At 54.6% G+C, this 25,368-nt stretch overlaps 8 protein-coding genes across 8 annotated transcripts; 5 read left to right on the top strand and 3 right to left on the bottom strand.

Annotated features, from left to right (window-relative positions):
* Positions 1-607: 607 nt before the first annotated feature.
* CCMA1212_010586 (3',5'-cyclic-nucleotide phosphodiesterase) lies at positions 608-2,767 on the top strand (the record flags this gene model as incomplete). The annotated part of the gene is made up of 2 exons (XM_073707623.1): positions 608-652; positions 1,160-2,767. 2 exons carry the CDS (start codon positions 608-610, stop codon positions 2,765-2,767), a joined length of 1,653 nt encoding a protein of 550 aa, XP_073553922.1.
* Positions 2,768-3,103: 336 nt separating this feature from the next.
* Positions 3,104-3,995, bottom strand: CCMA1212_010585 (Uncharacterized protein; the record flags this gene model as incomplete). The annotated part of the gene is made up of 2 exons (XM_073707622.1): positions 3,104-3,241; positions 3,300-3,995. The coding sequence occupies 2 exons, from the start codon at positions 3,993-3,995 to the stop codon at positions 3,104-3,106; spliced, it is 834 nt and encodes a 277-aa protein (XP_073553921.1).
* A 1,398-nt stretch (positions 3,996-5,393) lies between these two features.
* Positions 5,394-7,943, top strand: CCMA1212_010584 (Ribonuclease Z 1; the record flags this gene model as incomplete). Its single annotated transcript, XM_073707621.1, has 1 exon — positions 5,394-7,943. One exon carries the CDS (start codon positions 5,394-5,396, stop codon positions 7,941-7,943), a length of 2,550 nt encoding a protein of 849 aa, XP_073553920.1.
* A 2,353-nt stretch (positions 7,944-10,296) lies between these two features.
* On the bottom strand, positions 10,297-12,821 carry CCMA1212_010583 (Dual specificity protein kinase lkh1; the record flags this gene model as incomplete). The annotated part of the gene is made up of 6 exons (XM_073707620.1): positions 10,297-10,524; positions 10,578-10,665; positions 10,736-11,198; positions 11,254-11,601; positions 11,669-11,750; positions 11,856-12,821. The coding sequence occupies 6 exons, from the start codon at positions 12,819-12,821 to the stop codon at positions 10,297-10,299; spliced, it is 2,175 nt and encodes a 724-aa protein (XP_073553919.1).
* A 1,708-nt stretch (positions 12,822-14,529) lies between these two features.
* On the top strand, positions 14,530-14,866 carry CCMA1212_010582 (uncharacterized protein; the record flags this gene model as incomplete). The annotated part of the gene is made up of 2 exons (XM_073707619.1): positions 14,530-14,652; positions 14,693-14,866. The coding sequence occupies 2 exons, from the start codon at positions 14,530-14,532 to the stop codon at positions 14,864-14,866; spliced, it is 297 nt and encodes a 98-aa protein (XP_073553918.1).
* A 3,210-nt stretch (positions 14,867-18,076) lies between these two features.
* On the bottom strand, positions 18,077-19,285 carry CCMA1212_010581 (putative mitochondrial transport protein fsf1; the record flags this gene model as incomplete). Its single annotated transcript, XM_073707618.1, has 3 exons — positions 18,077-18,900; positions 18,976-19,109; positions 19,182-19,285. 3 exons carry the CDS (start codon positions 19,283-19,285, stop codon positions 18,077-18,079), a joined length of 1,062 nt encoding a protein of 353 aa, XP_073553917.1.
* Positions 19,286-21,055: 1,770 nt separating this feature from the next.
* CCMA1212_010579 (uncharacterized protein) lies at positions 21,056-22,768 on the top strand (the record flags this gene model as incomplete). The annotated part of the gene is made up of 1 exon (XM_073707617.1): positions 21,056-22,768. One exon carries the CDS (start codon positions 21,056-21,058, stop codon positions 22,766-22,768), a length of 1,713 nt encoding a protein of 570 aa, XP_073553880.1.
* Positions 22,769-23,261: 493 nt separating this feature from the next.
* CCMA1212_010578 (ADP-ribosylation factor-like protein) lies at positions 23,262-24,109 on the top strand (the record flags this gene model as incomplete). The annotated part of the gene is made up of 6 exons (XM_073707616.1): positions 23,262-23,320; positions 23,376-23,486; positions 23,542-23,558; positions 23,616-23,761; positions 23,815-23,895; positions 23,978-24,109. 6 exons carry the CDS (start codon positions 23,262-23,264, stop codon positions 24,107-24,109), a joined length of 546 nt encoding a protein of 181 aa, XP_073553881.1.
* Between the last annotated feature and the right edge of the window lie 1,259 nt (positions 24,110-25,368).

Here is a 25,368-nt window from a genome sequence, read left to right as displayed (position 1 = left end):
GGGAGCCTGAGATAATTTCCCATCGTTTCCCATAATATTTTAGACCCTTCCTCCCCTCGGCCGGACGAGAGACAAGAGCCACGGTGCTTCTCCCCCACGCGCCGCGGGAAAAATAAGAGTGCCGACCAACATCGACAGAGTGCCGTCATCAACTCCAGTCGCCTCCCTCCCTCCCTCCCTCACGACGACTTCGCACCACCTCCAATCTCACTCCATCTCACTAGTATATCTTTTCTTCAACGAACCGGCTAGTCAGGGCCAGAATCAAGCCCAAGCAGCGCCCCGTGGGGGAGACAAGACGGTCACGTGGAAGCCTTCGCCGTTGGCCAGCGCCACTGGTCGACTTGGACGAGAAGCCGAGATCGAGACTCCCTTCGACTCTTTCTGCCCTTTACTAAACACCAGCTCGCGACATTCTGCTTCTCATTTCCTCGGCTTTCGTCTCGTGTTGGGAGACATCCCTGGAACGCGGCATTGGGGATCGGCGTCTGAATTGGGCGTTGCGCGCAATCTGCGAACTGACTCGACGGCATCACGGCATAACAAGTTGGTGGTTCGCGACTCGGCAATTGAGAGACAGAATCCAAGCGGCAGTTTTCAAAGCACGATGACGGAGACGGTGTCGTCACCTGCGCTGCAGGTCATTATACTGGTATGTTCACTTTCGTCTTCTTTCCATCTTGCGTTTCTTTGATTGTCTCTTGCGCTTCCTTTCTTTGCCTCGGGCCCTCTGTCCGTGTGCCGAACCCCCCAATGCTTCCCATGGGATTTCATTTCCCACCACCTCCTCAGAGAGGCGACGCTCCGTTGGACTCGAAATTGAGAGCGTCAGATCGGGTAATTTGGCCGTGGCATTTCCGATCGGGATGCGTCTGCCGCCAGGGGGCCAATGACCCCAGGCCAAGGGACAAACACCCCCAAACCCCCCTCTCCTCGCTCCCCTCTTCGCTCTGCATGAAGCGTCTAGCCGCGTTGTGCCATCAGATCCATTAGCACAGCTTATCGTGGGGCAGCTTCTCCCCTTCGGCGGTTCAGCTTACTTACACATGCCATGGCCTTGCACCTTTGTTTCGCGCTCACTTAATGGGAGGCATCCTGAATTTGGCCATGCAGATGCATCAGATTTGGCACCCAGTATAAGTGCTAACCTCGCGGACAGGGCTCGGGAGGTGGTCCCCAAGAGTCAAATACAACAGCGTTTCTCGTTCGTTCAGTGCCCCTGAACTGGCGCAAGGGCTCAATAGTGGCTGTCGACGGGGGTGTTCACTTGTCCGCCATCACTCGCCTCATTGAGGAGGCCTTGCCAGAATCACCACCGCCGACGCCGACGCCGTCGTCCGTTCCTACTCGCCAGATTCTGACAACCGGGCCTTTTGCTGGCCTTGAGCTGCCGTTCACCACGGCCGCGGCAAACGCTGCCTATGTAACGCGCACTCTTGTCGATACCTATCTCATCACCCATCCGCATCTTGACCACATCTCTGCCTTTGTCATCAACACAGCCGGCCTGCCCGGCACTCGTCCCAAGAAACTTGCCGGCCTTCCGGGGACCATCAAAGCCCTCAAGGACCACATCTTCAACAATGTCATATGGCCCAATCTCAGCGACGAAAACAATGGTGCCGGTCTCCTGACATATCTCAGACTGGTCGAAGGTGGAAGCCCTGCACTGGGCGAAGGATACCTGGAAGTATGTGATGGGCTGCTGGTCAAGACGTGGAGCGTGAGCCATGGCCACTGCATGGAGAAGCACACGCATCGTGGATCTTTCTGCAACCCGGCACCGACCCGCCACGGTAGTCGTCACGGTAGTCAAGATGGATCAAGCATACCCCTCCGGCGCGATACCTACTACCCTCACGTCCCTGACTTTGCAACCCAATTTGCCCGTCGCGAAACCTTCAACCACCTTTATCCCACATCCTTCTCGCGGCGCCAGAGCCTGATGCCCCAGGCTACGCTTGGCATTGCCCAACCTGCTCTTGTCGGACCCGGCGACTTTGAGCCACGGCCATGTGTCAACGACTCGAGTGCATACTTTATCCGGGAAGAGACGTACGAGCGCGAGGTGCTCATCTTTGGAGACGTGGAGCCGGACAGCCTTTCTCTCAGCCCGCGGAACCTGATGATCTGGCAAGAGGCGGCCCCCAAGATTGCCTCCGGGAAGCTGGCGGCTATCTTTGTCGAATGCAGCTATACTGACGCACAACCCGACGAGCGGCTATTCGGCCATCTGAAGCCTGCCTATCTCATCGAGGAGATGCAGGTCCTGGCCAGTGAAGTAGAGGTCGCGCGAAAGGCACGTTCGCTTGAGACTAAGAAACGCAAGCGGGACGCCGGGGAGGAGCAGCAAGTGCAACGGAAGAAGGGTCCGGTTGTGGCCTTGCAGAGTCCGGGATCCGATGACCCGGTGTCGCCCAGATCGGCCAACCCTTTCAACGCGCCCGGCGATTATTTCTTTGCCTCCGCATCCGATTCCGAGACGCCACACATTGCCACCCCTACCGGCCAGCTGTCACTCGATGAATTTGCGGTTCCCGGCCCGGGATTACCGCCACCCACTCCGGCTGGCACTGCCGCCGCCGATTCTGGCGTCAAGAAGCCCCTCGAAGGCCTCAAGGTTGTCATCATCCACGTCAAGGAGACGCTCGCGGATGGGCCGCAGGCCGGCGACTCAATACTACAGCAGCTGTTGGAGCATGAGCGGGAGGCACAGCTGGGCTGTGAATTTATCATTTCCAGACCTGGGCAGAGCTTCTATTTCTAAACGCCCCGCACGTTCCTCTTTCTCTCTTACTTCTTTTCTTTCCTTCTCTTCTCTCTCGTTTGCATTACTAGCATTCTGGGTTTCCTCCATCTGGGTATGGTTAAGGGGAGTCGGGGTCATGGGATGGCGGCGGCGGGGGAGCCTTTGCTTCTGGCTTTTGCACCAGGCCCTTTGAGGCCAACAGTATGATTGATATGATGAACATGTTTTGTATACCACTGCGCTTGAATACCACGCTTTTTCTTCTTCTTATTGAAAATTCATCGCCTGCTGGCTTGCTGTCTGTGTTCGTTTTCATCGTGACCATACATCTTTCGTGGATTTCAGGCAGTTGGCCTATTTCTTTCCATTGGAAAGCTTCTCATAGCCCTCGACACCGCCAAGGTCAGCTTCAAACTGCGGCCTAGGCAGCTGCAGGAGCTCCATCGTCTTGGAGTAGATGGTTCCTCCCATGCGGCCAATCGGTCTCAAAACCTACTTCACTGTTAGTCTCCCCCTATCATCTCTCTCTCAAGTTGTGATGGGCGTTTACCTCGGGAGCGACATAATCCTGCTTCTCGCTCAGCGCATCATCCCTCACCCAGAACCTCGTCCCCTCCAACACAACCAACCACGTCGAGATCCTCCCCGGCTGAGCCCTGCTCTCAATCTCCTTGATGGACTCCAACTTGGCCTCGACACTAAAAACCGCCTCCTTGACCCTCGGCGCTTTCACAGTCTCGCACGAATACTCCGCCGTCAAGCCAGAAACGCCCCATTCCGACACCCCATAGGGAGCGTCTATGCTCGTCGAGTTGGCCGCCTCAATGTAGTGCTCCGAGATGATGTTGATGACGCACTCGCCCGAATCACGAATGTTGACAAACGAGTCCCTGGGCCCGCTGGGGGGGTGCGCGAAGCCGACGACAAAGGTGGGCGGGTCGTGGGTGAAGACGTTGAAGTAGCTGAAGGGGGCGAGGTTGGCTTTCGTGCCGTCGGGGGAGAGGGTGCTGAGGAAGGCGATGGGGCGGGGGGTGATTGCTGAGATGAGGAGCTGGTAGTTGAGCCAGGGGGCGCGGGAGGGGGATTGGGGGTCGATGAGGGTGTGGTGTTGGGATTTGTCGCTCGGGTTTGGGGATGAGGAGGAGGAGGAGTTGTCGAGGTGGTTGCTGCCTTGGCCAAAGGTCCAGTCGGGGTTGGGGACGGGGACGATGCGGATTGGGGAGGGGGGTGTTGCTGAGGGGGCCATTTTGGTTGATGATGCTTGGGATGGATGGTGTAAGTGAGTAGCACCTAGGTATCTATGTCTTGGACACAACAGACATGAGAGACTGGCTAGACGTTTTATAGTCGATCTCGTCATGGACGTGGACGGACTTTATTGCGGCCAGATATAGTGGTTTGTGGAGCCGTGGGGTTTAGGAGAACGTCCAAGTCCGTCTTCGGCCTATCATGCCAGCAATCGTCTCCATTTTCGATATCCACGGACGATGGGATGTTGCAAGCGATGCGACTCCATTGTTATGATTCATAAGCAGGGGGGACGCGCGATCGCATGCCCGCTTTTGGGGGGTTGCAGATGTGGTGTAGATGCCGATTTGGATATGCATGAAGGGAGCTGCATGAGCAATCTATGACTATGGATTACGGAGGGTTGATTACAAGGCATGATGTTGAAAAGATAGATTGGGGTTTTGGTTTGTTGCCTCAGTGATCGGCCAAGTTCGATGATATACGGCTGGCTTTGGCATATGCAGAGTACCTGCCCGAGAACCAGGGATGAGCGGCTTGATAAGAGGCCCAATAGTATCTGCAACAGGGCTTGCCTTTGTATCTATGATTTGAGAGGCTGGAAATGAACTATTCGCTTGTTCAAGCTTGCAAGCCTGCAGAGGAACGACAAGTGGGCAACTGGAACTACGAACCTGAACTAAACGTCCACGCACGCGGTTTACAGAAAAACAGGGAATAGAGCAAACATACATACAAATACAAACCAACCATGCGCACCCAAATGGTGCTCTTATTATTTCAATGTGTGCTCATATGTACTTTGCGATCCCTAATATTCCAACAATACCCTATCAAGTGGCACCTCACATCTCAAGAGCCAGAGTGTCATATGACCACATTTTGTATAATCATACCAATGTCATGAACTCAACGAACACAAGTGAGTCTGTTTTTAACTGGCGATATCGAGAGAGCTCATCCCGTCAAGAGGGCTCGCGAGTTCAAGAATTATGTAAGCGGTCGGCGTAGAGTCATTGCCCCACCATTTCCTAAACCGCATCCAGCTTATCGATTCGAGCGCAAACAAAAAAGTTCGTGGTTGTGCTTCACTTGAGCTGCACATGCAGACGGCAGCGCCTGTCCTCTGCTCCTCCTCCTCTTCCCTCTCCCGCTGATGGAACAATGCGCATCCCGGCGCTTCGTCTACTCTGCATCCTTTTTGCTCCGATCTCTCTCCTCTCCAGCCGGTAGACGAACACGGCAGCTCTCGAGTCTTGCCATCGCCAGACACTCTTCATCCCTATTCAAGCACCCCCGTCTCGACAGCTCGCTATACACATCATATCCAATATCTTACAGCCCCATACGACTCTACTCCAAAATCTTCAAAAAAGCCCACGCCGACCCAACCACCATGACGACCACCGTCGAGCTTGCCTGCGTTCCCTCGGCCGACACGCCTGGGACCTGCATCTACATGCACCACGACAAGCGCTCCTATGTCTTTGGCCGCGTCTCGGAGGGGACGCAGCGGGCGTTTGGCAGCCGAAAGGTACACCTGGGAGGCACCGAACACGTCTTCCTCAGCGGCAGCGTCAACTGGGAGCAGCTGGGCGGCCTGTGCGGCTACCTGCTGAGCGTCGGCGGCGCCGTCGAGTCGGCCAAGGAGTACAAGACGCAGGAGAACACCAAGAGGGAGCAGAAAGGCCAGAAGCTGCTGAATGGGACCCGGCACGCTGGCATTGCCGTGCACGGGGCGGAAAACCTCTGCCACACGCTGGCGTCATGCCGGCCCGTCATCTTTCGACAGCCCATATGCGTCAAGACGTTTGAGCACAGGACAGACCCGCGGGCGACAGATGCGGCGAACCTCGAGCCGGACTGGTCAGACGATGCCATCAAGGTCTGGAAGATACCCGTACGACGAGCACGGTCTAGCAGTCCCCGGAAACGACGACACAGCGATCTGGCTCAGGATGGGGTGGACGCCATGTCCGAGAGTCCGTCTTCAGAGGAAGCCAACTTCCAGCCACGAGCGTCAGTGTCTGATCCCGACGTTGCGAGCGCAATTGTCGAGCGCATCATGTTCAACGGCAGCCTTAAGAATCGATCCGTGCTGATACCCAAGAAGATACGCGACCTGAAGCCTACAGACATTGCTGCCGTTGTCAGAGGCGGCACGATGAAGCTCTACAAAGGCCCCTACATGACTGATGGCGCCGAGGTTCCCAACCCAGACGACACGGTGTGGCATTTTCCAGAAATTGGAGAGACTGGCGTTGACGAAAGGAGCGACAACGTCCTGCAAATCAACCATTACCCACTTCCCAGGACGGCATACGGCGAGACGTCCATGAGCTACATCGTCAAGTCTCACGGCCGCAGAGGCAAGTTCAACGCACCCATGGCAAAGTCGCTTGGAGTAGAGCCTCGAGACTTTAAGCTGTTGACTGCAGGGCAGAGCGTTCAGGGCAAGGATGGCCTGGTGACACCCGAAATGGTGCTGGGAGAGCCGCAGCCGGGAAGAGGCTTGATCGTGGCAGACATTGGCAGCCAGGATCTCGTCGAGTCCTTCATGGCGCGGCCGGAGTGGAAAAGCGCGGAGCTGATGGACAACGTCGCCGTCATGTACTGGATCCTGGGGCCCAACCTGAGTGGGGATGCGCGAATCCAGCAGTTTATCCAAGAGCATGCCAGCATCAAGCACATTCTCTGCGCGGACGATACATGCCCCAACATGATTACGCATCCCGGCGCCGCTGCTATCCAGGCCAAGCTGCGTCGAATCGACCCCGAGCGGTTCCCGCTCCTCAAGTTTGAGAACACGGTCCAATACCCAGCCCCTCCAGAAGGCTCTCCGATCGAGCTGGGCCGAGCTGGACACAAGTTCCAGTTCATGCCTCGTCTTGTGTATGACGACCAAGCCATTGCTCCGTTCCCTGATCTGGTCGAGGCCTACGAATCAGTAGATGACGAGGTCCTCAAGATGGCCGAAGAGGCTCGCTCTGAAGCCACGGACCCCAAGTTTGTGGAGCGCATTGAGAAGGAGGAAGTCGACATTCCCAACCGCGACGCCGAGATCATCCCTCTCGGCACAGGGTCGTCGGTTCCCAGCAAATACCGAAACGTCTCCGCCACCCTGATTCGGGTTCCAGGCATCGGAAACTACCTGTTCGACTGCGGCGAGGGCACGCTGGGCCAGATCCGACGTCTCTTTGGTGCCGAAGAGGCCGCAGAGGTCCTGCGCAACATGCGCTGCATCGTCATCAGCCATGTCCACGCCGACCATCACATGGGAACAGTCTCGGTGATCAAGGCTTGGTACGAGCAGACGCTCAAAGACAACAGCAACGCAACGCTCGCCATATCCTGCATTGGACGCTACCGGATCATGCTGGAGGAGCTGTCCCAGGTCGAGGACATTGGCTACCACAGGCTGCGCTTCCCCAGCTGCCCCTATCCTAAGGAGAGGGACCGGGACCTGACGACGCGCGAGGATCTGGGCGAGGAGAACTTTGGCCTGGCCTCCATCAAGCGCGTGCCCGTCCCCCACTGCTGGCGCTCGTACGCAACGCAGCTGGAGCTGACGTCGGGCCTCAAGATTGCGTACTCGGGCGACTGCCGGCCGTCGAAGCAGTTCGCGCAGGAGTGCCGCGGCGCGCACCTGTTGATCCACGAGTGCACCTTTGGCGACGACAAGCAGGACCACGCAAAGGCCAAGAAGCACAGCACCATGGGCGAGGCGCTCGGGGTGGCGCGCGAGATGCGGGCGAGGCGGACGCTGCTGACGCACTTTTCGCAGCGCTACTCCAAGTCGGACTCGCTGCGGAGGGAGCGCGTCGAAGGCGTCGAGCAGGACGTGCTGCTGGCGTTTGACTTCATGGCGGTGAGGCTGGGGGATTTCCAGAAGGCGGCGTGTTATCTGCCTTCTGTGCAGCGGTTTATGGAGAAGTTGGCGGATTGATGCCTTGATGATTATGTTTCGTCGATCAGACAGATGATTGGGGTCCGTCATGAGGGCGATTGTTCGTTTGTATGATACTAGACACGCCAGGCCAAGCATTATTCTGACTTGAGAACTCTCCTTTATTTACAGTAAACCCTTCTTACTCTCGGTATGGTCTCTTGGATAGATGCATAGCATAGAGGTTATACTCACCAGGCATGAAAGCAAACTCGCTACAAGCACAAATACACCATCCTCATCATAATCACACTCACTTCATCGTCGCCCCTATCCCATCATCTCATAACACGACGACGACGACGACGACGACGCCTCCTCCACCCTCTGTTCCCCTCTGCCCTCCATCAAAGCCAGCGCCATCCTTCGATCCGCATCTTTGTCTTTCTCCCTCCCCTTCATATCACCCATCTTATTCCTCAGAGCATCCGACCAAGCCTCGCCAGTCCTAAATCCAGAACTATGTAGAACCTGCCCTCTCAGTTATCACATTCCTCGTGCCGCCCGTCGCAAGAGTACATATATATATATATACTTCCGAGCACACCCCCATCCCTTTTCTTCCCCTCTCCCCGCGGTACATGAAAAGGAGCATCTGATCGACTCGGGGGCGTCCCAGCTGTCGAGTTTTGCTCGTCCAGCTTTGAATCTGTATTGGCTTTGTGCATTTCCGTCGCGCTCAGACTGAGCTTTTGAGGGTTCGTTTGACGGGTGGTGTCCTTTTCCGTTTGGTGGATGAGGAATTGGGCTTTCTGTGGATCATTTTGCTTTTCGTTTGCCTCTGCCTTAAAAGAGATATATCCTCTTCTTCTTCTTCTTCTTCTTCTTCTTCTTCCTCCTCGTCGCATCATTATAGAATTGGCATCCTCCTGAACATGAGAACCAGCAAGATGTATCCCCAACGCATTCCAACTTGCAACACCCATTCAGGGACAGCCCTCTGACAAGAGCCCAACTTCCTCTCCAACGTCTACACTCCCCCCCCAAATCATCCTCAACTCTTCTCTCAGCCTTCTCCCTCCTCGCGCTCACCGGCTTCAGAACCAGGTAACCCAAGCCTCCGTCCTCTTCAACTCCAAGTCATCACTCCATCAATCTCCTCATCTCCCCCTTTTTCCATCTCCTCTCATCTTCACTCGCCGCCAACAGCCCAAGTTCCAGAAGCCCCCCCTTAGAAAGAATAACCCATCATACTCTTCTCTCGCCAGTAAACTCGCCCGCAAATCCGTGACATGTGTCGCCGAGACTCCCATGAAAGCATCACCGTTACTTTGAATCTAAGACGACACAAAGGTCAAATTATCTCTTCTTCCCCCTATTCCTCCAACCCAGACTTCCCTCCTCCCCAAGCTCATACATACCCATCACCCAGCGAACAACCTTCACAGGAGAGCAACAGCTAGGAATCATCCAGTCGAATAACCACGCAATAACTTCAACAGCGCCGAGAAAGTGAACGTACCAAACTTACACACCCCCCCTTAGTACAAGGCGATTTGCGTCCCGGCTCTGGAGGAGAATCTCTCCGGTAGCTCGCATACTTTCGACCACGAGACTTCCAGTGATCGGCCTGACGGGCGTTGGTCTGCTCTTCCCAACTTGGACTCGCTTTAAAAGGCGAAAAGGGAGTTATCGTCCTTATTGTGTAGATAACATGGGATAGTGCAGTACCCATAGACTACGAGGGGGTCCAACATTTAGAAAGCAAGTATCCATAGGCTCTCCCAAACTTCCATAAATCTTCCACCGGTCAGCCATCGGTCAGCTAAATTACAACTCCTTCTCAATCACCAGTCACTTCGTCTCGAGGCACTTCCACACTTCAACTCAAGTTGGACAATTGTAGAGGGTATATTAGACTTTTAAGAGAGGAAAAGAGAAACAAGAAAATGTCTTTTTAGCACTCTCGGTCACTAAAAGCGAAAACCCCCATCGCCCCCGAGTCCCCCGTCATTTGTTATAGTAATCCACGGCCCCCTGCGTGCTTTAATCACTCCTTGATTCCGTTGACTGTATTTGACGCCGGCCCTCCCAGACGCGCTGAACCATTTGAGATCGATCCCTAGGTACGCTAAATAGGAAAATGAAGAGAAAAAGAGAAAACCACACAAAGAAAAAGAGAGAAAGGAGAAAAGAATGAACGTTGGAACAGCAACAGTTCAGAGCGCTAGAGTACAATGACAATGCCACTGGTGGGGAGAGAGGAGAGATCACGCCGGGGTCTCCTTGTGGAAGAAGGTAGGCTTTCCACCACTATACACATCCAGTGTGTGCGCGCTACCATGAATCCTCATCATGCTTATGTAGTCATTATAAAACGAAACGTGTCGAAACTTGTTCGCCCGGCGAGGGCTCATCCAACGTAGTGTGCGTGCTGTCTCGCCTTGTCAATCTCGAGTCGTCGCCGCTCGAAGCGAATCTTGGCGGCCTCGGTTCCGTCGTCGGGCTGGGCCATTTCCTTGAACCACGGGTGATTCAGGGCCTGCTTGGCCGTGATCCGGTGGGCAGGGTCATAGACAAAGATCTTCCTCAGCAGGTCAAGGAAGTTCTTAAAGAACGTCGTGTTCGATGGGATGATATCCTGCTTTGCGTCAGTGCTATGCCACCAATTTTCAGATGATGCTCGCAACATACGCTCAAGTGCTTCATGGCCTTGACAAATCGTCGCGAGCCCCTCGTCGTCTCGGGGGTCGGGTAGTCAAGCTTGAGACGCTTGAAATATCTGCAGATACCTGGTCAGCAAAGCAGGCTCCTGAAGCATTCCAGTGGTCGACAAGAGTGGTAGTGCTTACTTGGAAGCAGGGTTCCCTCCACTCCGAGTCGACATCTTGTTCACGGCTGAAACGAGATGGCTGTCGATCCGAGAGCCAACGACAGCCTCCATCATGGCGAGGTGTTCCAGGTTATCGTGAGTCTGGAACAAGGCATCGCCAGTGAAGAACTCGACCAAGATGCAGCCAATGCTCCATATATCGCAAGGAAAAGACCAGCCGAGGCCGAGAATGATTTCCGGTGCTCGATAATGGCGAGTGCTAACAACAGAGGAATGATATTCATCTTGGAAGGTAGCCGATCCAAAGTCGATCAGCCGGATCTCGGTATCGAGAAGCACGCGCCGCTGCGATGCCTGCCTGTTGATTGTGGTGGAAGATGAGGGAATTTTCCTGTTATATGTGAATGTTTGATACGAGTTGTCACACAGCAGGATGTTTTCCGGCTTGAGATCGGTGTGGATCAAGTTGAGGTCGTGAAGAACTAGAATTCCAGTCAGTTCTGCCGCAGTGAAGGGTTTTCGTCTCCCTGTACTCACATGCTACGCTGGTGAATAACTGTCTGGCAAAGTTCTGGATCTGGCTGTTAGGAAAGGGGACGAAGCCATTGCCCTTGAGGAAGTCGAAGACGCTTTGCCCCAAAAGGTCCATGACGATGCAGATGTGGCCGCGGTAGTCGAAGCAGTCCCGCAGATGGATGCAACGGTTTCTGTTCTCCTCGTCGTTGGCCTTGAGCGTGTTCAAGACGCGGAGCTCGATCCTGGAGGCGTCGCGATACTTTTGGACAGATCGAATGATCTTGACAGCCACAGGCTTGCCCCTCTTGACGTCGCGAGCCTCGACGACTTTGCCAAAGGTTCCCTGGCCGAGGAGACGAACAATCTGGTCTAAGGAACAACGCCGTTAGTCGCCAATGACCCAGCAAATCTACGGGGAGAACGAGGTTGTACATACATTTATCGGTGAGCTCTGCGTCTGGGACGACGATGTAATGGCCGTCGTCATCATCGACTTTGACATTCTTGTTGTAATGTCGCTATGGGCGAAGAACGAAGCAGTTAGCGTCGAGTTCTTCACACTCCTCGTTGTAGGCGAGGGAAAATCTGAAGAAATGAAGGATAAGAAAAACGGCTGGACTTACGTCATTCACGACTCTCACGGGCACCTCAGCAGACTTCTTTGGCGGAAAGGGAGGAGGCTTGTAGGCCATGAAGGCGCCGCCCAGGCCGTCGACGTCCCTCCGTTTGGCCTCGTTAGCGACCTGCTGGCGGGTGGTGCGCTTGCGCTTGAGAGGCGCGGCGAGCTCGTCATACTGGCTGTTGGAGGACAAAGACGTGGGCGCCGTTGTGTTCAATGCCGAGTTTGTGCGGTCGCTGGAGAGCGTAGAGCCGCCCGGCGTGGTGTTGGGCCGGGGCGTGTTTGTGTGCGAAGCTGTGTGCGAGCCGCCCACGTACTGGACGTGGTAGCCCAGCGGCTGGTCGTCTCGCCGTCGCTTCTTGGCGGACGACGACTGAGCAGCGGCGGTGGCGGCCGAGTCGGGCACGACGGCGTTTCCATTTGCGATCTTGCGGCCCGTGTTGGCCTCGGGCTCGGGCGTGTCATCTATGACGATGATTTCCTTGGGGAGGCCGTTCCGGTAGAAGGTGTTCCAGTCGGGCTCCCGCGAGCGCCGACGCTTCCTGGAGGAGGACGAGGGCTGGTCCTCGGCGGCGGTCCGAGCAGGGGCGGGCACGGCGCCAGAGGCGGTGGTCGAGGTCGGCATGGCGGAGGCGTAGCTGCTGTCGTCAAGGCGAGCCGTCGCGGACGAGTCGGCGTCGTGATGGCTGTAGTGGCCGTGAAGAGGGGGACGAGGCGCGGATTGCGAGGGCTGGGCTACGCCATCCGTCAGACTGTAGCCCGCGTTGGCAGCAGGCGGATGATGGTGATAGTAACTCTGGGGGCGAGCCGGAGTCTGCAGGGCCGGCTGGTGGTCCACGGCTGCCGTTGCGGGCAGCAGTGCGTTCGCGGTGGTTGTTGTGCGATAGTTGGAAGAGTACGAGGGCGGGTGGTGGAGGTAGCGGTAGTGAGGGAGCGTTATGGCTACCTGAGCCGTGGTAGGCGTCGACATTGCCTGTGTCTGGCAGCCGCCCGGGGGACGAGCACTCACGCGCGCTGGCGATCTGGCGGCGGGCTGGCGGTCGTGGGCGAGGCTATCGCGGTCCAGGCTGGAGGGCTCTGCTCTGCTTTTTGGATGTTGAAGTTGAAGTTGCAGAGATTGAGCGAGGCCTTCGTGGGTTCCTGGGGCGGCAACTCGAGGCGGATGACCAGCTCCCAGCGAAGCGGCCGCTGACTGGCGAACTGGAGCAGCGCACTTTTAGGCTTTTTTTGGCACTGGCTGGACGCCCTTTTGCTGAGACACGGTTGACCCTAGGTTTAGGTATAAAACGGGCAGAGGCGTTGCTTATCGGCGGGACGGTGAAAAAGGATCGGATTGGGTTTTTGAACGGAAGAAAAAAGGCTCGTCCTCGTTCCCCTTTATTTTTCGAGTCCAGGCTCGGAGGTGAAAGGGCTGGGGCTTCACATCTGGGTCACTCGTCGGCGTGTGAGGAAGAAGTGAGAATGGAATTGGGCTGGAATTGAATTGACTTGAGGCCAAAGGGCTCCGGCCAAAGCATGGAAGCCCTGGGAGCCGGTGGATGGCGTGTTTTAGGGACCGCAACTCAGCTCGCTCTCTCACACTGGCCCAGACAGTCCTGAGAGGACGCTGGTGCCGAGTGCGTGAGAATCTGGGTGCGTGAGGCTCACCGTGCGGCAGCGGGCGAGCGCCACTGTGTTTCCGCCTCTCTGCTTCGTGCCAGTTGGTGCCAGCAGCACTGCCCTGCCCTGCGCACTGCGGAGCACCGACCCCAGGGCTCCAGGCCGCTAAACCAGCGCACTAATTCGGGGACTCATAGCGCTGCACGCAGCCAGATCCTGGGCTGCAGGGGGAGGCGAGAGGGACCCCCAGGTGGACATTGGTGGACATGGCGACACGATGAGCCCTCACTTTGTTCTGCGTCTTCGTTTTACGATTTAACGGTCACGGACCGGGAAGAATGTTCACTCTTGTTTGCGAATTTTTTCCCGTCACAAAGAGTGCAGTTTGAATGCCCTACAGTGGCTCTACAACTCGACATGCAGTACATGTGCTTGTACCTCGATTTACCGAGCCTCCGCCAGTTCTCACCTGCGGATTAGGCCGTGGCTTCTGGTCACCTCCACTAAGCTGAAGGGGTGCGGGCGGGTTCCCCGTAGCAGAATAGCCACGAGTCGGAGGAAGTCGAGGCGAACGTTTGCCACAAAGCCATTCGATGATACGCAAACGACGCAAGGCGAAAGTCTGTATCCCACAGGGTTTACCGCAGATGGGGAAACGGGGTATGATGGAGACGGGACTTGGTCGTGATGTGATGGGGAGCAGGAGTGGACGTCGAGTGGGAAGGGCTCACCAAACAAAACGTCAGTGCCCGTTTCAACCACCAAAGAGGAGAACAAGGGAAAAGACGAGAGGGAAGGCACACGAAATCCCAAGCTGCCGGAATCAGATCCAAGCACCTCAACTAATAATTATCGAGAAATGCAAGCCATCTTTGGGCACCCCGTCCAGGGCTTACAAGTACATGTACCCGGCCGCTAGAACCGACGGCAGGGTCTACCTCTAGTACATGTACCTATCGGTGCTAAGACTGCATGTGCAAGTGCTAACATGAAGGCGCCTCAGCCAAGCGCGCGCAGCGTCGAAAGCAGAAGGCAATGAAACATGACGGCAGCACGACTGCAACGTTTACCTTCTGGCCATGTTTCCCTTGCGAATACTTATTACGCCGAACGGCCAACGCGGCTGCTGTCGATTCATCAGTTTGGCTGTTGGGGCAAAACGCGAGAGGAAAATGACGAGGATGGGTGGAGTCGGATGCAAGGTAGGGACTGTGAGAGGGAAATACTGCAGACGGGAGCGAGGCCTGGTGCGGCCCAGAGCTGCAGACAGATGGTGCAGCGTGTGATGGGCACGGCATGAGATTAACGCTCGTACTTGGATCGGACACGAGCGATTCATTCGCGCCAGACAACCGTGATGCTTTCACTGCATCTTTCTCCTCTCTGTCGCACTCAATCCCTGGCAGGGCTCTGTAGTAGAATGAGCTTGTACGACTCCACGCAAGCAGAGATCGAGGGAAGGGCCCAAAGAAGGACCAAAAGAAACCCCAGCCCGCCGCTCTCCAGACTGCCCTTGTTGTCCGTGTCGTACAAAGATAGACTCACATAATGCTTCGTCTGTACCAAATCAGAGATACAATCATCGTCAGCATCAAAACCCTTGCACAAAAAGAAACGACCTAACAAAAAGAAAAAGGAAGCAAAAATCTCCAGCGCGAGTCTATAATAAGCGCGGCCCATCCTGTCATCTCCGCTGCCGCAGGCCCTCGTCTCTCTCTCCTCGTGCACCGTCTAGAGGGTTGCATTCACCGACACGCATCGCCGTTAATAGTAATCCTCTTGACTCGCCCGTATAAATGAAGACAAGAAGGAGATAAGATTCAACGAGAAAACGGCCTCACCCACGACGAATCAAGCCCTCGGCCGTTCCTCTTCCTAATCCCGAAATCCTCATAGCGCCGCATCTCGTGCTGTCTCTCTCTCGCACGTCACACGCGAAAATCCATACATACCTGCCCATTGATCCTCCTCTCTCTCGTTTTACGGCCTCCCTCGTCTCTCACTGGGTCCCGCATGCGCATTGAAAGCCCATCAAAGTCACGCAGATACCGACCGTCCCCGCGCCTGTCCCCTTTGCATCTCCCAGCTCCTCCAACGACAGCTCGGAGCGTGGCTCTTGATTTTGAGCACCCGTGACGTTTTCCAATTTATCCTCACCTACAGCGTGGCCGAGCCGACGAGCCCACTAATACTAGATAGACCCTGTCCGACGTCCTGCGTGACAAGACTGAGGACATAATCGCCCTGCAGCAAGCAGCCTCTCGTCCCTGCTTCCCCATCATCGGTTACGAGTATCCGCACCCTCACTCGGCACGGGTTACATGCTATTACAAACCACACAGCCCGTTTGCCCGTTTTCTTCAACACACAAACAAGATTCTTGGCTGGCCGATAGTCGTCGTCGATTTCGCCACCCCAAAACTCTAGTTGTGCGTCAACCGCATTCTCAGGAGAACAAACGGCGCCCCAAGGCCCCATACCGCACAGTACAGGTACTATAAGTTACCGACTGACTGCAACCTCACGTATGTGTTATGCCTGCGTTGGTCCCCCGTTCAGCTCGCCATCAGAAGCCCTGCCGCTTTCTCTCTCTCTCTCGTCTCCTCCCCATTAACCTGCTCCGTCCCCACACGCATTATGTCACCGTCGAACGCATACATCTCTGGCACGGTTCTCGTCCTTTCCAAGACATGCATCGGAAACTGCATGTGGGCGAGAAGCCAGAGTGAGGCTTTCTTGACATGCAATCCCCTAACCGCGGAGCTCTTATTCGTCCGCTATGAGGTAGACGGGCAAGAGGCTAAATGGGCAAAGTTGAGACTTTATGCCTCCCGTCCGGGATGCACCAGACCAAAAGAGTCCCCGCCTCCTCTCGTCTCTGCCCGGCCAGGTGAACGTGCTAGGTTCGCGTTGAGACCTCTGTAACAGGTGCCCGTTCGCTTGAACAGGCATCAAGCCCACGCCTCTGCCTCCCTTACCTTACCCCGTAAGTGCAAAGAGGTACATCCTATCCGTACAAGCCACCGATACGCCATCAACTTCACATGTGAACCAGCCCCTCCTTTCCAATCATTCAGTCACATCACCAGCAGAACATGGTTCGATTTGTCCAAACGGACGGGGTCAAACTTCCTGTCTTCTCTGTTCTCGCATACTGAATAGGTAGGTACCGAGTTAGAACATACCTACTACTACAGGCACTTCTGCTGCGTGTGTAAAGTTGCGTCACGCACTCGAAATGCCCTGCATATTCACGCTCTCCACTTTGTTTGCCCGGCCCATGTTCGAGCAACGTCTTACGCGAGCAGAACAGAACAAAAAGTTCGAGGCCCAATCTTTCGCTTTCTGGGGGCTCCATATCAAACCGGTGTAAGGTAATACTGTAGAATAACGAATGGCGCGGCAAAAAGTGTATGTTCCAGACGATACACTTTCCTTATCGCCCATGCAAGTTTTACTGTACTGTATTCGCAGTCCACTTTGATGCGTTAACGCTGATCATGTGGCAACCCCCGAGCTGCTGACGGGACCGGAACCGTTCTGGAGCCTCTATTGCATCATGAATGCCCCAGTCAAGCCGGCGCTTCTAACTGTCTCAGAACAACAATTACATGTGAATTATCTACAGCATCTCACGAAAGGTATCGTCGAAGAGATGTGCACAAAGGAAAGTGTGTAGACGTATTCGCTCGTCCAAGTGATCGCATGTTAGGTATTCATCCCGCGTCTCTCCATAAAGAAACCCTAGGTACTGCCCTATTGTCCATGTTTCCATGACCTGCATCCCCAATCCTCCAATCCGTACGTACAAACTCCTTCTCCTTCTGGGTGAGTGGAGGAGAAGAAGCACACGCAATTGTCAGCAAATAAGTAGCTGCAGTTTCTAATCGAGTCGCGGCTGAGCAGGACCTGCAGCTATTACCTCCCGGGAAAAAGAATGATTCCTCGACAGGAGCAGCAATGTAAGCTGGACGCTGACATGATCCTTCAATCCCAGCCTCAGGATGCTGATTCAGGAGCTCCATCTGCCTGGGACACGTGGGCTGCAGGGAAGTGGGACATGGCATGCGGATCTGATATCAATGGTTCTGTCTTATGAACTCTCTTTGCGCTTCTCTCCTGAGTCGCCCATGGAACAATTTCTTTGTGCTCGCTCTGTATAAACCAAGGTATCTATATACTCCTCTTGAGCTCTTATTTACTTCTCTCGTACTCCGTACTACAAAAGAACACAAACTACAAGCAAGAATCTCGCATAAACATAGTCGTATATGTCGAGCATTGATGCCACACGCTCAGCCTTGCGCCGCCTACCAAGAACTAAAACACCGCTCTTCGCAAAAAGTCAGGCATCTTAGCCGGTGGCTGGGCCCCAAGCCTTGCTGCATGTCCTCTGCTCCTCATGCAAAGCCCATCCCATCTATGTCTTGCCTGTATGTGTATTCGTTGACGGCCAGGTGTATATGCGGGTATGCTCGAAAAGGGCGGCAAGTCGTGGATCAAACGAGCCCAGCTCTAACAATAAACGCTCGAAGAACGCTCCATCGAAAACACAATGCTGGCATCGCCCAGGTCGTCGCTCACGACCCGGATCAAGAAAGAAGGAGTCCAACGTCGTTACTCTTTTCACAGACCGCGGTTGAACCAGACTTTGCCGCCATTGCCGCCCTTGCCATGGAACTCCGGCTCCAGGCTATCAGCGCTGATCTCCTGCTTCTGGGGGAACACCGCCAGCGCCAGAGGGAGAGCCACGAAGCCGACCGCCGCAATCAAGCCAAGGTTGATACCAATGGGGATGGTCTGGGCGAGACGCGGCCGGGCCTTAAGCCACTCCTTCTCCATCAGGTTCTTGTACCACGCCTGCTTGTACTGGATGTGGTAGAGCGTCATGGCGGGGATGATCATGATCGGGGTGTTGTTGATGACTCGGCTAGCAGCGGTTTCGTAGACGGCAATCTTGGCTGCCTTGCGACTCCTGCCCAGCGAGGGGACGTCAGCCTCGGATTTGCCCTCCTCGGTCAGCTTCTTCTTCTCCTCTTCAGAGAGAACGGGGCGGACGTCGATGCCCGTCACAATCTCTCCTCGTCGCATCAGGTATGCGTTGAGAGCTCCAGCAGTGGCCACGGCGGCGAACGGCACCAGTCTGCTCAGGACGTTCCTCGTGCTGGGCGAGACCTTCAACCTCGGCACCAATGCGTTGAGTCCCAGAGCCACGGAGCATGAAGCCGTGACAGCGATACCGTATGATTTGGCAAGCGTCTCGGTCGTCATTGGGGAGGACTTGTTGGCATTTGAGCTGTTGATGGCGACGTTGAGCGACTGGTTGGCAATCTGCCATGCCACGGTGCCTGCTGTTCCCAGACCGGGCTGCAGCATGCCCGCCGTGACAATCAGGTTCGAAAGGACGAAGCATGACATTCGGAAGGGCAGAAACACTGGTTCTCCGGTGTCTATCCACACAAGTCAGCTCTTGTCTTTTTTTTTCTTCCTCCTGGGCGCAGCATTTTGCCCTATATCATACATACCTGGATGAAGAGTCGAGTCCACAATCTTCTTCGCTTTCCATAGCTCCGGCGTCATGTGTTGCAGCTTTCCCGTCTTATACTCCGTCACCAGTCTTTTGGCATTCTCGAGGCCACTCGAGCCAGCCAACAACGTGCTGGAAGCAGTCCTCTCGTCAGTACACTCTGTCTCGGTAACCAAATCGAGATCCAGTCACGGATAGGCTCACCTGGGATCCGTGATGCTCATCGTGTGCCTCACCCGGCCATAGTACGTCGACAAGTCATACTGCGACGACGGCAGGTCTCGCGAACCCGGCAGAGAGGCGGACATGGTGGAAAAGAAGCCCTACAGGGAAGCTTCGGCTCGAATTGGGCCTTCTCTGCGTATGCCTCTTTGTCCCAGAGCAGAGTTGCTGAAGTAGAACAGCTCCCCAGATGCAACTCTCCAGAAGAGATTCCGTCCGCCTGCGGGGTGCCGTAAGGCTTTTGGCCCAAGGAGATTCGAGCCAAAATCTTGTGCCGAGTTGTCGAGACGACGATAAGCGCGGCCAACTGAAATTTGGTACGCGGAAGCCCGATCTCGGCTCTTACGTTGGTCATCAGGTTTGGTTTGCTCTTAGTGGCCCCGACCGCGACCGACCCCCACCAGGTTGACACATCGAGGACAAAGAAACGGGCTGCACAGACTCGGTCGGACAGTAAGAAGGAGATAAGCCATTGCGAGCAATTGGAGAAACTGAGTCGTTGGAGGGCTGCGGATGCCGTCAGAAGGCGTGATGGCGCTTTGTTTGTATTAATGCCCTGTCTTAAAGCAGTTTCTGGGGGCGTAATTCAGGAACAGGCTCCCAACCTATCATTACAGGCGGCGTGCCTGTGGCTAATCCACTGATGCTCTTTTCTGCAGGGCAGCCAATGGCAATTCGGAAGGGGCCAATGTCTCTGCACGTGGCTTGAAGGAATCTGACCCGTATTCAAACTACCAACTCCAATCTTCCATCAGATCACAACATCCTGGGGCAAAAAGAAAGAGGACAACGCACATTACGGGATATTCGTGAGAAGGAACAAAAAAAGAAACGGGATGTTTTCAAGCGACCACGCCAGGAGTCGAACCTGGAATCTCTAGAGGAGGTGATTCTCAACCGAAATCTAGCGCCTTAGCCATTAGGCCACGCGGCCCATTTGATGCTCCAAACGGATGCAATTCTGCTATACTGAGGTTTCGCAAGGGCGTCTCATTTTACGCACTGCTGCTGCCATACAAAATCGGGTGGCAATTACAGTACGTAAAATCTTCAAGTACTGTATAGATCAACAGACGACAACATCGTGATGCCGCCCTAGGTATCTTCAGCTCTGGAAGCAACTGTCAGAGTCCCATGACTGAGACTAACTAGAGCTCTCTTCAACCCATTTTCTATCTTCAACAAATCAGTGGATAGATGATAACACGCCAAGGACATGGCTCACCGAGTCTCGACGTTCAGGTCTTCTCAAAGGAAGGTTGTGAAGAGGGATTCGTCTCGGGGAATGGAAATGTATTACTTGTGACGGAACAGATGACAATCAAATGCTCAGTCATGAGCGAAGCCGCTTTGAAGTCTTGAAGGCAAGAAGGTACCACTGCTCAGACGGGCAAAATCTTCAATACAGAGCCTATACTTGTTCAGGGACTCTCCATTGCACATACAATGAAGCAAACTTACTGAATAGAAGCAGTCAATTCAGCAATTGAAGCCTTATTCAGACGGTTGCTGAAGCCTCAAAGTGCACGCAGTCGTTAGGGCACGTGAGGTACTCTGCTCCTGAGAACTTGGACTGTCAGCTGGCAAGCACTCCTCCTGCAGTTGCTTAGCACAACTCTTTGCACGGCTCTTTGCACACTTTTTTGCACCTACAAAAACTTGAACCTTCTCTACCATCTTCTCTATCGTTTCCTCCACACACGATAGGGCTTCGTCAGTATCCTCAAGTCTCTGCTCGCTCCAGCAACGCTCTCCTGCATCCCAGGGTGCTAACTCAGCAGAACCAAAGGTATCACAGCACTCGAGTCACTCCATATCCCATCGGCAAGCTACCGACGAGACGCTCAAGCAGGGACATGAACTTGACTCCAAAGTCCGAAAGGGTTGGCCCCGCCTCAGTCGACGATGGAAAAGTCACTGGGAGATTCACTGCCCTCAAAGAGTGGCTCTATCGCGATCCCATAAGCCCCAAGGCGCTACAGATGCCTGTGACACCCAAGAGCCCTGATTTTCCCAAGGCCTCCGAGTCTCCTACTCTCTCGAAGCATGTCGCAATCAAAGACAGCGTTGCTATAATCACTGAGCATCCAAGCTCGGATCAGACCAGGACATCTACCGAGGCCTCCGTGCGCATCACTGAAGATCCCACCACGCAACACAGTGCTACTGGCATATCGGAAACGACTCATCAAGACCAAGAAGCAGCCTTCAACTCTTCTGAGGGAGGAGCCAAGATCTCAGAGAGCCCCAGCCCAGACCTTGAGCCGGAGTCTCAGGCTAGAGAGCCGATGAACACGCCCGAGGACATGCCAGTCGACTCATCCCAAAGAACGGATGGGTTCGCTGAGTTTGAAGAACAGTCGCGGCGAAGCAGGGCCTCGTGGGACATCAGCGATGGCCTCTCAGATGGTGGCAACCAGGATCAGCCGCAGCAATATACGGTGTCTGACGGAATCAATATGTCGCGAACCATGCTCTGGCTGCAGTTGACCTCCGAGCCTCCTGCTCTTGTTCCCTCACTGGCATCTTTGGGTGGTATTCACCATTACACAAGGGATATCGACACTGAAACGGGATACTTCTTGCCTGAAATCGTATATCCCGACACTCTCAAAACTCTTCACGAAGGCCCGTCTCGCGATCAAAGAGACATTGCTTGGCGACAGGCCAATATGACAGCAGAGTTACAAATTAACAGAGAAATCAGAAGCCGAGAATTACTTGCACTGAAGCTCAAGTCACAGATCCAACCCCAACTTGAGCCTGTAGCCGTCAAACGGGCGGCTACTCCAAGCGCCGATTGTGTTGTGCGACCTGCTACGCCCCACGATTTCGCGGCCATAGCGGCCATCATCAACATGGAAAGCCGGACGAAGGGCATCCCACAGGTCATGGAATGGAAGGAGGTCACAGCTGCCGATGTCCAAAAGATATACGACAGTTGCCGAGATAATATGCGGCCTTTTGTCGTCGCTACAACTACAGACGACGCCTTACTCGACCTTGCCAAGTGGCCTGTCGATTCCGCAAGGGTGTATCAAAGCTACCTCGCCTTCCGTGCAGCTCAAGCAAAGGCTCCGCAAGAGGTTTTCGGCTTCGCCTATGTCATGGAAGCCAGAGTTGGCATGCTCGGGAGTCCATGCCCAGGATCGAGACACACTGGCCAGGTGAAAGTCATCGTCCATCCCGATCATCGAGGCAAGCTGTACGGCTCAGCCCTGCTTGACAGGATTCTTGTTTGCACTGCACCGTTCCACCGGAGAGTTCTGGATTACGACTGGCGGTGCGAGAATCCTTCCAGCGTGTATGAAGAGAATCCTGTTTTTAATCGCCGCTCATACGCTTGGATCTATATCGAGACATTCTGCGACGGTAGAGAGGACCCTGCACTCAAACAGGCAACCAAGTTCCTCGAGAAGTTTGAGTTCCAGGAGGCGTGCTACCTGCGCTGCGCTGTGAAGACAGATCGATACTACGACAGCCAATGGCTTGACCTGGTGCTGTGGGCACGCGAAGCGCAGCCGCGCTCCAACATCGCGGACCTCTTGCCCGGCGCCCAGAACATGTGATTCAGGGGCGAGACAGCGGTTTGGGTGATGAAGTCGGATGGAGTGAGACGATCTACTCTGTGTTTCGCATCATCTCCCAGGTTTGTCCACGCTCAGACATCACTTGAAGGTGTGTTTCTTACTGACTTGGCAATAGCCATAATTTGCCATCAAAAGAACTTCTTTAGAGACAAGTGCGCAGTTGAATCCCCGGCATTTGTATGCGAATCTTGTGAATCCGTTGGTTGATGAACAGGGGAAGAAGAGGGCGGGGAGGAAAGTATGGGGAACGCGCTCTGCATCACGTGTGTACACTGTGCTTCTGACAGCACCAGATGGTTTCGTAGTTAGCTATCAGGCAGACAGATTGAATTCGCGATATCCTCAAAACCTTGCTGCCTAGGCGTGATATCCCGCCCTTAAATATGCTCAACTTGAAGCAGGATTAGGATCCAATTGACGAAGCTCGTTACGAAACAGAAGACAAAGCCACAATCGACAATCCTTGGGCATCATGCTGTCCATCTTACGCAAAGCACGTCTCAAGGATAAAGAGATGCGAATACTGATGTTGTGCGTGCAAAACAGATGTTCAAGGCTGGAGGTGTGTCATCTAACTCGTCGCAAGGGGACTCGATAATGCCGGAAAGACCACCATAGTCAAACAGATCATGGGCGAGGACGTGAACACCGTCAGCCCAACGCTAGGCTTCATCATCAAGACGATTGATTACGAAGGGTAAGTCTCCTATACCGATTCAGATGCGATCCAGAGCTGAAACACACGACGGCAGGTACAAGTTAAATATCTGTATGGTAACCTTGATGCTCTTCAAGCGTGACTTCTGTTAACCTCTCTGTATCATAGGGGACGTGGGAGGCCAGAAGACGCTGCGGTCATACTGGCGGAATTACTTTGAAAAGACAGACGCCCTGATATGGGTCGTCGACACAACAGACCGGCTACGCATCGACGACTGCAGAGAAGAGCTCCACGGGCTCTTGGAGGAAGAGGTTTGTCAACATCAAGTTTTGCGGGCAGTTTTCAGGGCTAACGTGTAGGGTAGCGTCTGGCGGGAGCCTGCCTGCTGATTTTCGCCAACAAGACGGATGTGGATGGGTGCATGACGGAAGAAGAGATTGTTACGGTGAGAATTTTTTTTCCCTTTCAAGATTCATTTTGGTCAAGATGATGGGTTTTTGAGTGACTGATGAGTCGTGTTTGAGTAGTTGTTGCGGTTGAATGATATACGGACGCATCAGTGGCATGTGCTGCCGTGCAGTGCCATGACGGGCAAGAATCTCAAGGAGGGCCTGTCTTGGGTGGTGGAAGACGCGAAGAAGCGGCTGTTTCTCTACTAGAGAGATTATGTTTTCTCATGGGTATTATTCACTCGTACTGTACTCTCTCGAAGCATCGCATTTTACGTACAGATTCGGCAGTGTCACGGAGTACAAGCATCTGCTGCAATGCTGTGCCACCACGACCCTCCTTGACCTGACCTGACTCCATGGTCGGCGATCGGTAATACGGAGGCACGGAGCTGGCGCAGATTCCACACACAGGCACAGACACACAACAGCACGGTGATAATCCTCGTTGTTGTGGACCAGTTGTCAAGGGCGATGTGGTGGTTGTGGAAACTGTGGATAGGCTCATCGGACCAGCTCGCCTGACTGCCGCCTTGGGAGGCTTGATTGGTCCGCGGACGTGAGGCCTGAATCGGGTTCACTTCCAAGACAGACGCAGCTAGAAAAGTGAAATATAACGAGACGAAGTGATAACTCGCACTCTCTACGCCTTGCGGCATAAAAAAGAGTTTCCGATATGTTGGCGGGTTGAGCGCTAGCCATCTCGTGTTTGGGGTTCGTGTGTTTACTGTTTACTGGGGCAGGAAGTAAACAAAGCGAACAAGGCAGAGGGGCCCCCTTCGCTGGAGAATATCGTGGGAGAGAACATGGTAGAACCTGGCGCAGAGCGAGCGGTTGCGTGAGCGTCTTTGCCCGCTCTTCAGGAGAGGCCGGGATGATGCGTCTGGCGTGTGCGAGTATGCGATTTCGCCAAATAAAGGAGACGCTTGCCCTGCGGTCCCCATATTGGGCGTTGATGGCCTTGGAGGTGCTGATGTTGAGAAAGCCCCCCCCTTGCGGCGTCACTCAAAGTCGGGGTGTTCCAGTCGCTGCGCTTTCGATCCCCTGGGCCGGGACTACAGGGGGCGCCTCAGCGGTGGATCAGCGTGACGGTCCCCCCAAGACCGCCCTGAGCAGCCCCGATTTGGCGGGCCGCACACGGCCATGCGCTAGAGGGAAAAGGGCGCGGCCAGCGGAGGAGCAGGTGCTGGTGCTGGTGCCTCTTAGCAGCTTGTGGCCCCCCGAATGATGCCGCCCATCGTCACGAACTTGCTACCAGAGGCCACTAGAGCTGGATTCTGATCCGTCCCATGAACTCCAGTTCTCTAGTCCTTGGACACAGCGAGGGCGACGGAAACAACAATAAACACAGGCGAAACCCCCCCCACCGCCTGAAAGCGACATAAACGTTCATCCATCAGCTGTGCTCCCTCTGGAATCCTCGATTCTCGACCCTCGAGCCCTCCTTTTTGCTGCGCCGTGCCATGCCA

This window comes from Trichoderma ghanense, assembly GCF_004382785.1.
Source record: "Trichoderma ghanense strain CCMA-1212 chromosome Unknown scaffold_27, whole genome shotgun sequence".
Taxonomy (NCBI): domain Eukaryota; kingdom Fungi; phylum Ascomycota; class Sordariomycetes; order Hypocreales; family Hypocreaceae; genus Trichoderma; species Trichoderma ghanense.
The sequence above is the reverse complement of the archived record's forward strand: the minus strand, read 5'-3'. Positions and strand labels throughout refer to the sequence as shown.